This window comes from Camelus bactrianus, chromosome 16, assembly GCF_048773025.1.
Source record: "Camelus bactrianus isolate YW-2024 breed Bactrian camel chromosome 16, ASM4877302v1, whole genome shotgun sequence".
NCBI classification, from domain to species: domain Eukaryota; kingdom Metazoa; phylum Chordata; class Mammalia; order Artiodactyla; family Camelidae; genus Camelus; species Camelus bactrianus.
The window spans coordinates 11,773,956-11,789,195 of NC_133554.1; the positions used below are offsets into that span (position 1 = coordinate 11,773,956).

General features: G+C 43.0%; 1 protein-coding gene across 7 annotated transcripts in view; it reads left to right on the forward strand.

Annotated features, from left to right (window-relative positions):
* The first annotated feature begins 321 nt into the window (after positions 1-321).
* LOC105064294 (uncharacterized) overlaps positions 322-15,240 on the forward strand; it is a 32,205-nt gene continuing 17,286 nt past the window's right edge. For 2 of the 7 annotated variants that reach the window (XM_074342598.1, XM_074342597.1), the window contains exons 1-4: positions 325-434; positions 1,887-2,101; positions 4,304-4,405; positions 11,201-11,302. In XM_074342598.1, the coding sequence (XP_074198699.1) occupies positions 2,035-2,101; positions 4,304-4,405; positions 11,201-11,302 (271 nt within the window). In that variant the 5' untranslated portion in view covers positions 325-434; positions 1,887-2,034. Of the gene's footprint in view, positions 435-1,886; positions 2,102-4,303; positions 4,406-11,200; positions 11,303-15,240 lie in introns of those variants that run through there. The other 5 variants (XM_074342600.1, XM_074342601.1, XM_074342599.1 and 2 more) reach the window with 5 other exon arrangements.

Here is a 15,240-nt window from a genome sequence, read left to right on the forward strand (position 1 = left end):
CTGTTGGTCATGAATCTATGGTGGAACCCATTCCTCTTGGGTGGTACTTAGGTGCAGGGAAGGATAACCTGGATAGTTGGGAGTGCCTCCAATAGCCAGGTTTTGCCAGTGGATTCTATTAAAAGAGATAAGAGTTAGGGTACTTCAGGGTATTGGCAAGAGGTTAGAAAGATGAGGAAGAAAGTTAAAAAAAAAAAAAGAGAGAGAGAGAGAGAGAAACTGAAAGAGAGAGGAGTTTGCACTGATTTACAACCACGTGACTAATTGGAAAGACCATTTGGATTTTAGCTCCTCTCCCTAGAGGCTCTTGACAAGGTTGAGACATACTGACCCCAGTGTGCGGAACATTCCATACCAGACAACTGGGACACAAGGGAAAAATCAAAGCTTGTTTATACATAAGAGCTGGCTCAGCTGTTCTTTGGACTGATTACGTAAGAAGGATTTTAATTTTACTTTCTTTGAATTTGTGAAGGTAGGAAGTGAAAGTAAATGCCTTTCAATGTTTCCCAGCGGGAAGCATCCAGGTACATCCAGGGACAAGTTTGCTTATCTCTCTCCAGCACCAGGACGAGCACCAGCTGGTAGATTCTCAAGTCCTGTGGGGGAGAAAAATAGAATATCAGATAGTTTGGAGGGGATTCAGGGGATGGGAAACAGATTGGACAATCTGTTCATCTATCCTGCAGCGTGATATGTTCAATGAGCCCTCCTGACTGCATTTCCTGCTCTGTCTGTGCAACTCTCCCATCTAGTCTCTGTATTATAGTGGGGTTTTCTTTCTTTTGTTAATTTGTGTGTGTGTTCCAGGAGTTGAGACTTTTTTTTGTCTTTTGTTCTTTTATTTTTTAATTGAAGTATAGTCAGTTTACAATGTTGTGTCAATTTCTGGTGTACAGCATAGTTTAGTCACACATGTGCATACATATATTCGTTTTCAGATTCTTTTTCATTTAGGTTACTACAAGATATTGAATATAGTTCCCTGTGCTATACGGTAGAAACTTGTTGTTAATCTATTTCTTTTGTTAATTTTTAATTGTATAAATAATACATGAATGCCTTCCCCTTACTTTTGTCTTACCTCAGTTGAGTCTAAAAAACCCTTGACTCCCTAAAGCCTCCGACTCACTCTGTTATTCCTAAGGGGTAGTAAGTGTTGTTATTATTTGATACGTGATCCAGAATTTCTCTGCATTTTCCTGCGTCTATCTACTCATGGACAGCTACGTATACATGCATGTAAATGCATAACTATTTAGCCCTGCCTTAGGGGAGAGGGAGAACAGATGTGCCCCTTAACAGTATCAAATATTTAGACCTAGGTCCTGGTGCACAGGTAAAGCATTATAGAAAAGCAGTCATGAAATATAAAGCCCAAAATATCTGAGTTTGAAATCCCATTTAGTAGCTCTGGCACCTGTTTAACCTTGTCGCACCTCAGATGTGATGCTGAACTGAGCATCTTGCACAGGTGTCCTTTTAAAAAAAATTTTTATCTTTTGAAGTTTATTTGTTTTTTTTGTTGCGGGAGGTAATTATGTTTGTTTGTTTGTTTGTTTGTTTAACTTAAAAAATAGAGGTACTGGGGTTTGAACTCAGGACCTTGTACATGCTAGGCATGCAGCCTACGACTGAGCTATACCCTCCACTCTGCACAAGGGTTCTTGAGTTATCCCTTCTATCTATCTGTCTGTCTGTCTGTCTGTCTGTCTGTCTGTCTATATCTTCTCCATTCTCTCTCTCTCATCTGATAAATTTCTTAATACACTAACAAGATATTCCCCTTGTCTCCAAGAATTTGTTTGGAAAATTAACATTGCACAACACCACACATGCTTGGTGGTTTTTGGTTTTTTTTTTTGTTTGTTTGTTTTTTACCCCAGCAAAGTCAGCTGCTTGGCCAAGATTCAGCATTCCTACACACTGATGGTGGCCTTGGAGTCTGGCCTGGCCCGCTGTCCAGGAGGATATAAATCTCAGCTTCTTTAGCCTTGCTGCTTCATCGCCAGACGAAGTTGCTCAACCAGCAACATGAAGGTGGGCGGCCTCTTCCTCTTTGCGGTCCTCCTCACCCTCAGCAAAGAGCTCCAGGCGGCTGGTAAGTCCAGGCAAAACCTGTCTCTTACACATTGTAGGTACTTTTTTTTTTTTTTTTTTTTTTAGAACAAGGTAATATATTATGGACAAGAGAATGAATGAATGAGTAAATGAATGATGAATGTATGAATGAATGGTTGAATACTGAGAGTTATGGTCCCCAGTTATTTCTCCACAAATTGGCGACAGCGTAGGGGATCCTGAAATATCAGAGCCACACTGACTCTTGGAGATTCTCTGGTCCAGCTCTGCATCAGCATCATCTGGGGCACTCAGTACAATTCACATTTATAAGCTCCACCCTGGAGAGTCTGAGTAATCAGGTCTGGACCAACTTCTACTCTTTCAGTTCTCTTCAAAGCTCCGCAGTGATTCTGATAATCAGCCACACTTGGGAGTCACTGACCTAGTCTAGGCTCTTTTCACCTCCACAAGCCATGCACAAGACAACCCCAGCTGCAGGTGATAAAGGTGAGACTGAGAGCGATGGATAGTGATAGTGACAGAAGCAGGTCGACCATGTGGCTGGACTCCCTGTGCGCTTTCTCTTGGTGGTGGTGATGTGATTGTTGCCACAGGTGTTGCTCTTCCGCCAAGGGTTTCAATGCAGATTCCAGGGCCTTTCTCCATCTTTGAACTCTGTCTCTCTTCGTATCAAGAAACCACACTGAGACCTTTTTTAGGGGTTAGAATCCACGAAATTCTCAGTTTCCATCAGAAATAACTTCTTGACCTTTGGAGATTCAACTCTGTATTCAAGGTTAATTTCACCGAGATGTAGAGCAAAAGGGACGCATGCTTTAGAGGCAAATAGCCCTGAATTCAAATCCCAGCTCTGCCATTGACCAGACAACCTCTCAATGTCCTCATCTGTGAAATACAAATAACAAAACCTACTGGTTAAAGCCCACTTGGGTTACTGTGAACCTACTTACTTTGCAGCTTTCCTTCCTATAAATACTCCAGTCCTAAGGAAATACTCTAGAGATCCATGCAAATACTTTATATCTTCTTTGTTGGAGGAGTCAGGTGAGCCTATATGTGAGATGGAGTTTAAACAGTGAAGTACTACATCGAAATGCAAACTGCTATTATCAGGTCAGGATCAGTTATAAGTGTTTGTTTAATTTAAGCATCTCAACCAAGTCTTTTTCTAATGATAAAGGTATCTGTGTGGAGGAGTGCCGGGGAGACCAGGACTGCGGGGCAGGAGAACGGTGCATCAGCAATGGGTGTGGCCACGTCTGCTCACGAGCCGAGCCGAGGAAAGCAGTAAGGGGGAGAGCCCCGCCTGACTTCCTCACCTTAAAACCACCTTCCCAGAAAAAATAAAATAAAGAAATAAAAACACCTTCCCAGAATTTGATATTACTCTTAGTAACTTCTTTCTTTTTTGTGAATTACCTGTTTGATTCTTTTGCCCACTTTTCTATTAGATTATTGGTATTGTTCCTATTGATTTGTAAGAGATTCTGGATACAAGTCATTTATTGTATATATGTATTGTAAACATTTTTTTCTCCCAATGTAGCTTTCCTTTTCACTCTCTTAATGATGTCATTCAATGAAGAAAATTCCTAATTTTCATGAGATTCCATGTATCTATCAATTTTGGTGGTCAATAATATTTCTGTAATATTTAAGAAATACTTGCCTATCCCAAGATCATGGAGCTATTTACTATAGTATCTTCTAGAAGCTTTACTGCTTTACCTCTCACTTAAGTCTGTGGTCCATTTGGAACAGATTTTGTTGTGTGGTGTGAGATAGGAGATAACGTTCCTTTTTTTCATATGGCCAATCCAGTTAATCCAACCACACTTAAGTCCTGCAACTTTTTTTAAAGTTGTCTTGATTTTTTGTTGACTTTTGGAACTTTCAAATAAAGTTTTAGAATCAGCTTGTCCATGTTTGTGAAAAAATCCTTCTAAGATTTTGACTGGGATTGTATTAAATTTCAGTTTGGGGAAACCAACATCTTTATAACAGTGTGTCTTCTCATCCATGAAATATGGTATATCTCTCCATGTATTAAGATGTTTAAAGATTTTTCTTAGTAATATCATGTAGTGTTTTCCACACATAATTTGCTAGATTTATTAGGTTACCGATGGTTTTTGAATAATGTTGTCAAGGCAATTAAAATATTTATTTTCTAATTGTAAGACTTCAAAGCTTTTAATCGAGTCTTTCCTCTTGTCAGGCATCTGTGAGCGTCAGTGCAGAGAAGACAAGGACTGTGGAAGGGGGAAACAGTGCATCAGGAAGGGCTGTGGGCACATCTGCTCCTACACTGCTAGAACAGGTGAGTCTTGACTTCCTCTACCCCAGCCTGTCCAGGGAGAATTAGGAACTTGGCATTATCTGAACTTTCACAATTGTGTGGTTGCCCAGAAGTGTGAGAGAAACATACCGAAATACCTGAAAATCTCCCTCTGTTCTTGCCTTTAGAGGGAAGGGTTGGTCATGAGACCCTTTACTCCAACATTTTCAAGTACGAGAATCCTGAAAAAAAAAATTTCATTTCATTTTTCTCAAGGAATACATACTCATTACAGAAAAGTCAGGAACTACAGAACAAATCGATGGCAAAATGTGCCCATAATCTCATTTCCAGTTACATGTTTTATTCATATCCTTCCACATATATATTCAGGGAGTATGGTGCCAAATAATAACAGCATCACACTCCATGAACATTTTTAAACTTTTCTTTTTACACTCAATAGTATGTAGCAAATAGCTTTCTATGAGTGTGGACATATTTCTAAAACTTTATTCCTTTTTCAGAGGCTTCAAAGCATTTTCATAGTGGGTGTATCACATTTTGTTTGCTTATTCTTGACCAAGGGATTTTTAAACCTCTCTTTTGTTTTGCTATCAGAGCATTCCCTTGGAACAAAATCTTTCCATGTATAATTTGATTATTTTCTTAGGAAGCATTCCTAGAAATGGTATTGCTGACTCAAAGGGCATTTTTTTTTTAATCTGAAGATACTTTGCCTATTTGCTTTTGTGAGGTCGTATTGTGTGTGTCAAAAAGTTTGATAAACTTCAAAATGCTGGCTACATTTTAATTTTTCACTATTTGACAATGATAACGATTTCATATGAGTTTATGGTTTTAAATTACATACAGTTTTAAAACAACTTCAGTGATGTTTATGAAATGGTTACTTGCTTTTAGGGAATGTTTCAATACTCCTTTGCAATAAGTTGGCATATCCCCTAAAGTGGGAAAAGGGTGAAAAACACATATTTGGCAACCTCTCTGGGCCAGGTCTTTCCAAAAGACATTAATTTTTGATCTTGAGAACTTTAGGAATGAAAGATACAGGTGTTCATCTTACCCCCACTTTACAGATGAGGAAATTGAAGAATGAACTAAGTAATTTTTTCTTTTGCTTACCTTCCCGTGATTCCTCTCTACCCTTTCTTAAGTCACTTGGGTCACACTGCAAACAGTGACACCAAGAGGTGCCTTAACAGTGCCCCACAGTGTGCACTAAAGATGGGTGTCCTCTCCTGCGGGGAGAGGGAGTGAGCAGAACCTGAGTGTCTGGCTCAGGAGCTAATCTCTGGCTTTAGCCACCATTGCGCCACCTGCTGGCTGTCACTGTCAGTACATGACCCATCCAATTCTACATGGCAGCACTAACAAAGAGCTGATAAGGGAGAAGTGTCTGCAAATCTCACCCTTCTGCATTTAATCTTCATAGCGCCTTTTCGAGGTAAACATTATTACTCATATTTCAAGTGCTTTGAAACTGGGTCTGAGAGAGTAGGTGCTTATCTCAAATCAGGCAGTTAATAAATGCCGAAGCTGGTCTCTTCCCATCCAAAGCCAGAGCACTTCCCAGCACACCCTGCTACCTCCCCAAGAAGTGATACTGCTCTAGCTTTTCCTCCACATTTAACTATAAGAAGAAAAAAACACCTCATGTCTTTGCACAGGCTGGGCACAAGTGTGTGTCCTGGTGTGGCTGCTGCTGGCCACACTGACTCATTCTCTCGCCCCGCTCCCCACTTAGGACGTCTGCTTCCATCAGATGCAACCTTTCCTGTTCTCTGCAAAGTCTCACTCGGACAAGCCATCTCTGTCCCAGTGGGATTTCCCCATCTCTGGCTGGCTGACAGGGCTTTCCCAGCAACACCCCGCCCCACCCCGCCTCACCCAGCTCCACCCTGAGGAGCTGGGGCAGGAGACCAGGGGGCTTCTGATGGGGGCAGCTTCTCCTGGGGTGGTTGTCATTGTCCTGATGGGCAGAAGGACATGGCTGCTGGCTCACAGAGGCTCAGCAGCAACAGAGCATAATGAGGGGCTTTGGAGTTGCCCAGACCCGATTCAGACCCTGGCCCCTCCACTTCTTAGCTCCAAGTTGTGTGCATGTTACTCATCCTGAAATGGGATGAGAGTTCCTACCTCACAGGGTTGTTACATGAGGTCGTGCGAAACACTCAGCCTAGTGCCTGGCACACAGCAAATGCTCAATTAATGGTGGCCAAGAAACAAGAGGGGGGCTGGTGCCAGCTATGCGCCTTCCCTGAGGGTGCCTGGGTCAGGAGAGGGCACTAGCATCATGTGGAGGGGAAGATCCTGGAGTCTGGAGTCAGACGGACATCCTCTTGGCTTTAGGCTCTGCCACTTACTGGCTGGGGGAGCTTGGGTCTCCTCTCTGTGGGCCTATAGACAAGCCTTTGGGGAAACTCAAGGCCTTGCCTATTTTTAAAGCTTTAGATACCTATTTCCAAATTGCCCCATGAGGACCCTTTTAAAACATCAGAAACACTAAGATGCTCATAAGATAGCTGAGCTTTTAGTATCCAGTGTGCCTCAAGACAACGTGCCTCAAGGATTCAGTAATGCCATTAAATGGAAGTTTATGTTATTATTTACAGCAGTCTGTGCTTATATTTGAAAAGAGTAGCACAATATTTATTCACTTTATGGACAATGTACGAGCTACACACAGACTTGCTAACCGCACACATTAACCTCGTGGCCTGGTTCTGCCTGCCGTGTACAAAGCTTAGGAAACTGGTCCCCAAGAGCTTGGGCTACCCATAGCACCCTAGTCCTCCCCAGCTATGGGTCCCAACTCCGGCTCCTCTAGGTGCTTGTCATATGGACTAGAGTTGGAGAGTCAGACCTTCCAAATTCTGTTGTTCTTTAAAATCTCAATGGCAGCCAGGAACTCAGAAAAGATCAAAAGGTTGTCAAAGGCACATTCTCTTAAAGGCATGAATCAAAGATTTTATCCCTTTCCCTCATCCCTGCCAGGGTTTATCTCTGCCCTATTCCCAGAGCAAACAGAGTCCCATTTGATTTTCATGCCTACAGTTGTCTCCCAATTTGTACTAAGGGGTAGCTGGGTTCCAGACAGGAAAACCATAGCCTCAAATCTACAGAGGGGGAGAAATTTACATGGGGGCTGCCTGTGTGGGAATACAGAATGTCTGGCAAGCTGAGTGGAGACCATCACGAGCTCAAATGACACTCTTGTGAGAATTAGATAAGCCCTTAAACTGGACAGTCCTGTGGGTGCTCAGTTTGGTAAACAAACACCTTAATCCATCCTGGAAAAGGTGCCCCTCCCTCTGGGTGGGACTTCAGGAATGAAGCCGGGATGCATTATGGCTCTGCTCATCCTGTCACTGGACATAATGGTGCAGTGCACAACCTGTAAAACCATGCATGGCAGCCTTGGTTAGAGTGGATGAGGTAGAAGTATGAGTGCTTTGGTTCCTTGTTACATCGTTTTGAAGTTATAGTATCATGCTCATTTCATAGACACAAGAATCGGGGCTCAGAAAGGTGACGGAATCTGTCAATAAATGGCAAAGCTGGCCTCTTTTACTTGTAAAAATACCCAGAACACTTTCAACCACACCAGAAGGCCTCCCCGCGTGACGTACCCTTAAAGAGTCACCATTTGCCCACTTCTGCTTCTTTCTTCATTCATTTCCTCCAGGCACGGAAACTTTAAGGATAAACAACCCAACATCTTTGCATATGGTGTGTTCTGTTGTTCTTTTTTTGGAAAGGCCCCCTTGGAGCGGGCAGGCCCTGTCCCAGTGGGGTTCCCCCTCTCTGGCTGGCTGCCCAGACCTCCTCCACCACTCGCCTCCCTTCCCCCGGTCAGGATGCACCAGCCCCATCCTGAGAAGGCCTGAGGGAAGCAGCTATTCCTGGGGCTGTCATCACTGTCCCGGTTTGTGGGCGAACCCAAATGCACCACAGAGACTTGACAGCTGTAACGAGGACACTTCTTTTCAAATCTTTCATTGGAACCAGACTTAGTTCAGATTCTATGTCCACTTTTTTCTATCTCTGTGGTCTCGGGAAAGTCATTCAAGCTCCCCGAGCCTCGGTTTCTGTAAATGCAGATGAAGAATGCCTTCCTCCTAGGGCTCTTGTGACAAATGCATGAGATCACAGATGTGAGTCACTTGCTTAAAGCTGGTACAATACCAGTGCTCACCAAATGGTAGGAAAAAATCCCCGGGAGCACGGGAGCCAGGTATGGCCCACGTCTGAAGATGTCCTTCATCAAAATGAAGCGTCACCCTCAAGGGATTGTGAAAAACCAGGATCTCTAGCGTCCAAAAATCTCCAATTGAGTCCAAGCCTCACCATATTTAGTACCTTGGTTTCTGTCTACAGGACAAATAACAAGCCTCCAATCAAACCCACAGTCCTATACACCTTTCAGTGTTTTAATTCATAGTTTCAAAATTGCCCCATTAGGATGATATAATGTAATTATGTAAAAAAAAACCTCAGGCAATCCACATGATGGTTGAATATCCAGTTGACTGAGTGATGCTGTGAAACTGCTTTGTACTTTCTTGGGTACAGCAAGTTCCATGTGTGTTTGAAAAATAGCAGCGTGTCCTTAGTTGGCAATATTTGGTGGCTAGAAAGATTTACCAACCTCACACATTAACTGATTCCCCGAAAGATACATAGTCACTGTGGGAAGAAACATCAAGTTCTGAGCTCCTGCTATTTGCCAGGCAGGTTCTGAGATGATTGCTTTTAAATCTCAGAGTTAAGAGTAGTAACAGATCTCACTGTTATACCGATGAAGAAACCAAGGCTTAACTGCAGTGAAATGAGTTACCTGTGGCCACATAGATAGCGAGTGGGAGAGCGTGGGTCTGTCTGTGAAGCATAATGAAATTAGCACAAGGCCTCCATTTGCATAAGTTAACACATATCCTAGTCCCTTGTATAAAGTATCCTTTTGTCTATAACATACATCTCTTACAGTTTAATGTTAGTTGTGGACGTCTTTCCGTGTCAACACAAATACATCTCATTCTTTTTGGATTATGTGATTACTGATGAATAACTTTACTACAATTCATTTAATCAGTACCCTTTTGGTGGCCACTTTATTTGCTTGACATATTTTGCTGTTTCGCAGGTTACTGTAATGAAGGTGATTTTAGATGTTTGTCTATCAGTGGAAAGGTTTTCTTTAGAAAAAATTTCTTGGGAGTGAAAAGGTCAAGGTTATGAATATTTGTTTTCATAAATATTTTCTCCCCTCTCTCCCTCCCTCTCTGTCTTCCTCCCTGTCCTCTCCTTCCTTCCTTCCTTCCCCCACTCCTTCCCTACCCCATCTTCCTTATTAACTTTCTCCTTTTCTATGGGACAAGAACTCGTGTTATGACCTGTATCTACTCTCTGCTCAGATCTCTAAGCCCTGTATATGTAAAGAGTTGCTTCTGAAATTTAGAAAACCTTTTCTCTCTCAGGAGAACCTGTTGTCTAATTCAACAAAGTCTACATTGAAACTCACTGCTGACCCCTGGCCTCTTTATTCCAGTCTGGTGTGTCCCTCCCCCAACGAAGCAGGGGCTGCCATTAGCTCAAAGGGTTGGTGGGGCCACGGGGCAGCCAGGAACTAGGAAGAACTAGGAACAAAAGATATGTTGGGTCAACATCTCAGAATAATATTATCTTTGTTATGTCATATACATTGTTAAAGCATCCTTTTTTTTTAATTAAAAATTTTTTATTGACGTATATAGTTGATTTACAATGTTAGTTTTTGGTCTGCAGCATAGTGATTCAGTTATACATGTGTATATTCCTTTTCATATTCTTTTTCATTATAGGTTATTATAAGCTATTGAATATTGTTCCCTGTGCTATACAGTAGGACCTTGTTGTTTATCTATTTTATATACAGTACTTAGTACCTGCAAATCCCAAACTCCTAATTTACCCCTCCCCACTTCCACTTTGGTATTACCAAAGTTTGTTTTCTGTGTCTGCACGTCTGTTTCTGTTTTGTAAATAAATTCATTTGGGTCATCCTTTTAGATTCCACATATAAGTGGTATCGTATGATATTTGTTTTTCTCCATCTGACTTATTTCACTTAGTATGACACTCTCTAGGTCCACTCTTGTTGCTGCAAATGGCATTATTTCATTCTTTTTATGGCTGTGTAGTATTCCTATGTGTTTGTGTGTATGTATGTATATGTGTGTGTGTATACATACATACATACATACACTATACCAAATATAAATTACTTCTTTATCTAATCGTTTATCCATGGACATTTAGGTTGCGTCCATGTCTTGGCTATTATAAATAGTGCTGCTATGAACATTGGGGTGCATGTATGTTTTTTTGAATTACAGTTTTTTCCAGATACATGCCCAGGAGTGGGATTGCTGGATCACATGATAACTCTATTTTTAGTTTTTTAAGGAATCTCCATAGTGGCTGCACCAAATTACATTCCCATCAACAACGTAGAAGGATTCCTTTTTCTCCACAGCCTCTCCAGCATTTATCATTTGTGGGCTTTTGGACGATGGCCATTCTGACCAGCGTGAGATGATACCTCAGTATGGTTTTGATTGAGAAAGCTCTCTTTAAACTGTAAAGTTCTAGATAGATAGATTGTAAACTTTTTTTTTTTTTTTTGCCATAATGGACATTTTGTAAATTATATAATTTGTCAGGGCGATAACATGCAGGTGCTAACTCTTAGGGAGGGCTCCATTCATTCTTTGCTGCAGCCCCTCCTGACACCTGCTCCTGAGACTTAAGCTTTTGATGTATCCTCTCTGGCAGGCCTCTGTGAGCAACAGTGCAGGAGACACCAGGACTGTGGAGCCGGCAAACAGTGCATCAGGAAGGGCTGTAGCCGAGTCTGCTCCCGGACCCCTGACGCAGGTAAGACCAGGAGCCCCGCCTGATTCCCCAGCCAGCTGTGCCAGGGTTAGTCCTGCCTGGCCTTTCCAAAACTGTGCTGCTCATCAGAAGTAGGGCAGAAGCCCATCAGTGCTTCTGGGGCCTCTCCCTCCACTCTTGCCCTTACAGAGGGAAAACAGGTCGGAGTGCTGTGTGCCCAGCATCTCAAAAATCAAGGCCCCTTAAGAACACCTTTAATCATTTCTCTTTTTTTCCCACAAGAAATGCTCATTATATAAAAATCAGAAACTGCAGATGAGCCTATGTGTGTATATGCATATAATCGTTATGATATGATCATTATATATGGTATGCTTCTATACGATTATCATATTTTGACTGCCTAGAAAGAAATGAATATTTCCATGGCATTATATTTCTTATTTGTATTTATATAAATAGTAATAATATTTACGATTAAATATTATTATAGTTTTAACCCCCAAAAAAGCCATTCTGTAAATACTTTTTTGTCACTTAAGTTTTGTTTGGAGCATCTTTTACTCTCGGCACTTAATACATTTCATTTTCTTTTATTTCACATATTTAATTATTAAATTTAATAAACGCATTTATTTAATTAATTAAATTTACCATATCTCACCACATAGAATATACTACATCACCGCAGTAAATCACCTTCTGGTGGACATTTCAGATGGGGTTTTTGTTGGCTGGTTTATTTTGGGGTTTTTTTAATGGGAATGCTAGAGTTTGAACACAGGACCTTGTGCGTGCTAAGCACGCACTCTACCACTCTCCCCCCACCTCCCCCGTTTTTGTTTTGTTTCATTATTCTTTTTATTGTTACTGTTCTAAGCAATGCCTCAATGCTGGTTCTTTTCGCTAGATTTTTGTCTACCACCTTATTATGCCTGATGAAGAATCTAACGTTTCTTGGGTTTAAGTGACCATCAATTGCTCTTGGTTACAAAACCAGTGAGCGTCCAAGTCAGAATTGATCCCATGTCTGTGCTTGGCAGAGTGGGAGGTGCAGGGCAGGGCTCTGGAGCCTTCCAGTCCCACCTCTGCAGCTCACCAAGGTGGAGTCTATGGGAAGTTACTTAACCTCAGTTTCCTCACCTGAGATATGGGGTAACATCTATCTCAGAGGGTGAGATGAGCTAATATATGTCATGCATTTGGCCCTTAGCAGATAATTTTAAAAAAATTAATAGAAGGAAAAAGAATGGAGTAACAGGAAACGCTGTTAAGTAGGAGGCAACATCTCATGCGGTTAGGACTTCATTTCAAAATGTTGCTCTGGGGAAACATGTAAAATTGTTAACCCTGTTTCCTCATCAGGGAAATCCAGAAAAGATCTCTCTGTTACTGCATTGTGGATTAAATGAAATATATGAATGTGTATAGTGTCGTCAGCCTTTTAAAAGAAAAGGGTAAGCGATTCAGCCAGCAAAACGGAGCTTTTGGGGGAAACTAGGGGCGGAGGAAGACTGGAGAACAACCAGGAGAGCCTTCTTTTATAGAGGGCGGGAGGAAGCTGGGAGGGGTCGTTTTGAACACAAGTTCATTGGAGGAAAATGAGAATCCGAGGCGATGGCGGCTTCTCATTGGCTACAGGCGAGGGCTGCTCTTCACTGCCAGCCAAGGGGATGTCTTCCCCCTTCCGGCTGGAGGACGCGAGCAGCGCAAGTGGTACCTGGGAGGAGCCCTCCCTGCGTGGCTTCCCTACTCCGATGTGAGTTAGGTTTCCGCAGCGCATTTCACAGTATGAACATCTGGCAGAGCAGAAGTGCTCAGAAAACCAAAGGCTGCCGTTGCATGGGCCACCCTGTGGCTGAACTCATGCAGAGCTGGGGCAAGCAAAAAGGATCTTAGCGTCTACCGCACCCCCCCCCCCTTTCCACGCTAAACCAGGCTGATTTAATTCAGGTCACCCAGAAGAAGGAAATGAAACAGAAATTGGAAAGGAGCAGAGGGGACTCTCAGATCTGGCACATTGTTGGATATGGATCAGCCTTTACCCTCAAATTACTTTATTTGTGTAAGATACTCCACATTTCAAACAAAGACTGTATCCTGGAGAAGAAGTAGATGCTTCAGGAAGCCGGTGTTTGCGCACTGGCTCAGCTGGCAGAGCTGTAGTGGGGACTATTCTCTTCCCTTCGCTGCAGCGCTCTGAAAATCACACAGGAGATGCACTCATTCACGGAACAGTCCCGCCGGACCAGAGAATGAATGCACTCCCGTGAGTTCAGCCACAGGGTGACCCGTGTAATGATCGTCATTGGTTTTCTGAGCACTTCCACTTTGCCAGATGCTCATACTGTGAAAATGTGTTAAAACATCCTCTAGCCAGGAGCCAGGAGCCAGTAGCAGGAAGCCTGGGAACTGAACTCTCCTGCCATCAGGGGACCTCTGACCCAAACCCCAACCCAAGGTCTACACAGCCAGGCTCACTGGGGATGAACTGGTGCCCACATTGGCCAGATGTCCCCAAGCCCCATTTTTTCAGGGAACCCTACCCCCATCTCCCTAGCAATCTTTCTGCTTAATTCTCTGCACAGCTGGATCAGAGGAATATTTGAGAGGTCCATTGACAAGTTACATCCCTCAGTTGTCCCCCAACTTTACCCTGAACCAATGCCCCAGACCAAACCTTTGCTCCCTCAGAGTGATTATCTTTCCTGCCTAATCTGGTTTCTTAATATGTAAATTGGTGCTAACTAAGGTCTTGATTCTGTGAATCTAAACGCACAAGTAGCAAGTTTGGTCAAGTCATTTAAAGAGGAGACATTTGTTTAAAGCAAAAGAACCTTGATTACAATGGCCACCTGGGCCTTTCAAGCACACCCTTGGCTTCACTGCCAAGGAAGGGACTAGACTGTGCTTCTGCTGTAGCCAGGATGACAGAGGGGCCTCATCCGGGATCTGGTAACTTTAATAGTTTCTTCATGTCACTCAGTTTCAGAGCTTTAGTGACACATGGTGGCTTTTACTCAATCAGCCTTTGATCCATTACTCTGCTGCCATTCGAAATATGTGGTACATTTGTCCCTCCAATCCCAAGGAAGGGAAGAGAAGGCAACAGACTTAGCCAAGTGTGGGACTTGAGCCCCTGGGAAACCTGGTGTTGGCTGCATCTGGGATGGTGTCACAAACAGCAAGAGATCGCAGGAGGCACTGGGGCTAGGGAGACTGAGAAACAGCACTATTTTCCTGGTGAGAGAGGCTCTAACTGGGAACCATGGAGGGTAGAATGCCACCCTGCACATCCAGGATGGGAGAGCCATCTTTGCAGATGCAGTACTGGTAAGAATGGAAAAGGTCACGGTGGACTGCATCCAGCGCCTGGGAGGTCAGGGGTGGCCATGATTCCTCAAAGGCTGAAGGGTTTCTGCTCTGAGCACGCCTACCATTAACCTCCCCACCCCAGCAGAAGCCCAGTCATTGTGCCTCCCAGAAGATACTTTGGACCCTCAGGCATATAAGGCCCCAGCAGAACCGATCTGAGAGTCTACGAGAGTATCTGTATCTACTGGGGAATCGTGGAGAAAGTCGGTATTCAGTATGGACTTCAGGGCCAGGTCCTTCTGGGTTCCAGTCCCAGCACCGCCACACACAAGCCCAAACTGTGGGCAAGCCCGTTATGTTCCCTGAGTTCCGGCTTCCTCATTTCTTAAACAGGAATTACATACATCTCCGCAACGCTTTTTGTGTGTGTGCAGCTCTCACACGCAGGAATTGCTCCCTGAGGATGAAAATCCTTCTGTTCCTGTTGTTTTCCAGCTGTTCAACAGCTTTGGCCACAAAGCGAAAGTTTATGTCTCTGAATTTTCTTTATTTCTAATTTGATGTTTTTTGTTGATTAAAATTACGCATTTTTTGCTAAAGTTAAAATGTCATAGATGAAAGAAAAAGTGTTGAATCTGCCTCCAGTTCCATCTCCTTTGAATAAT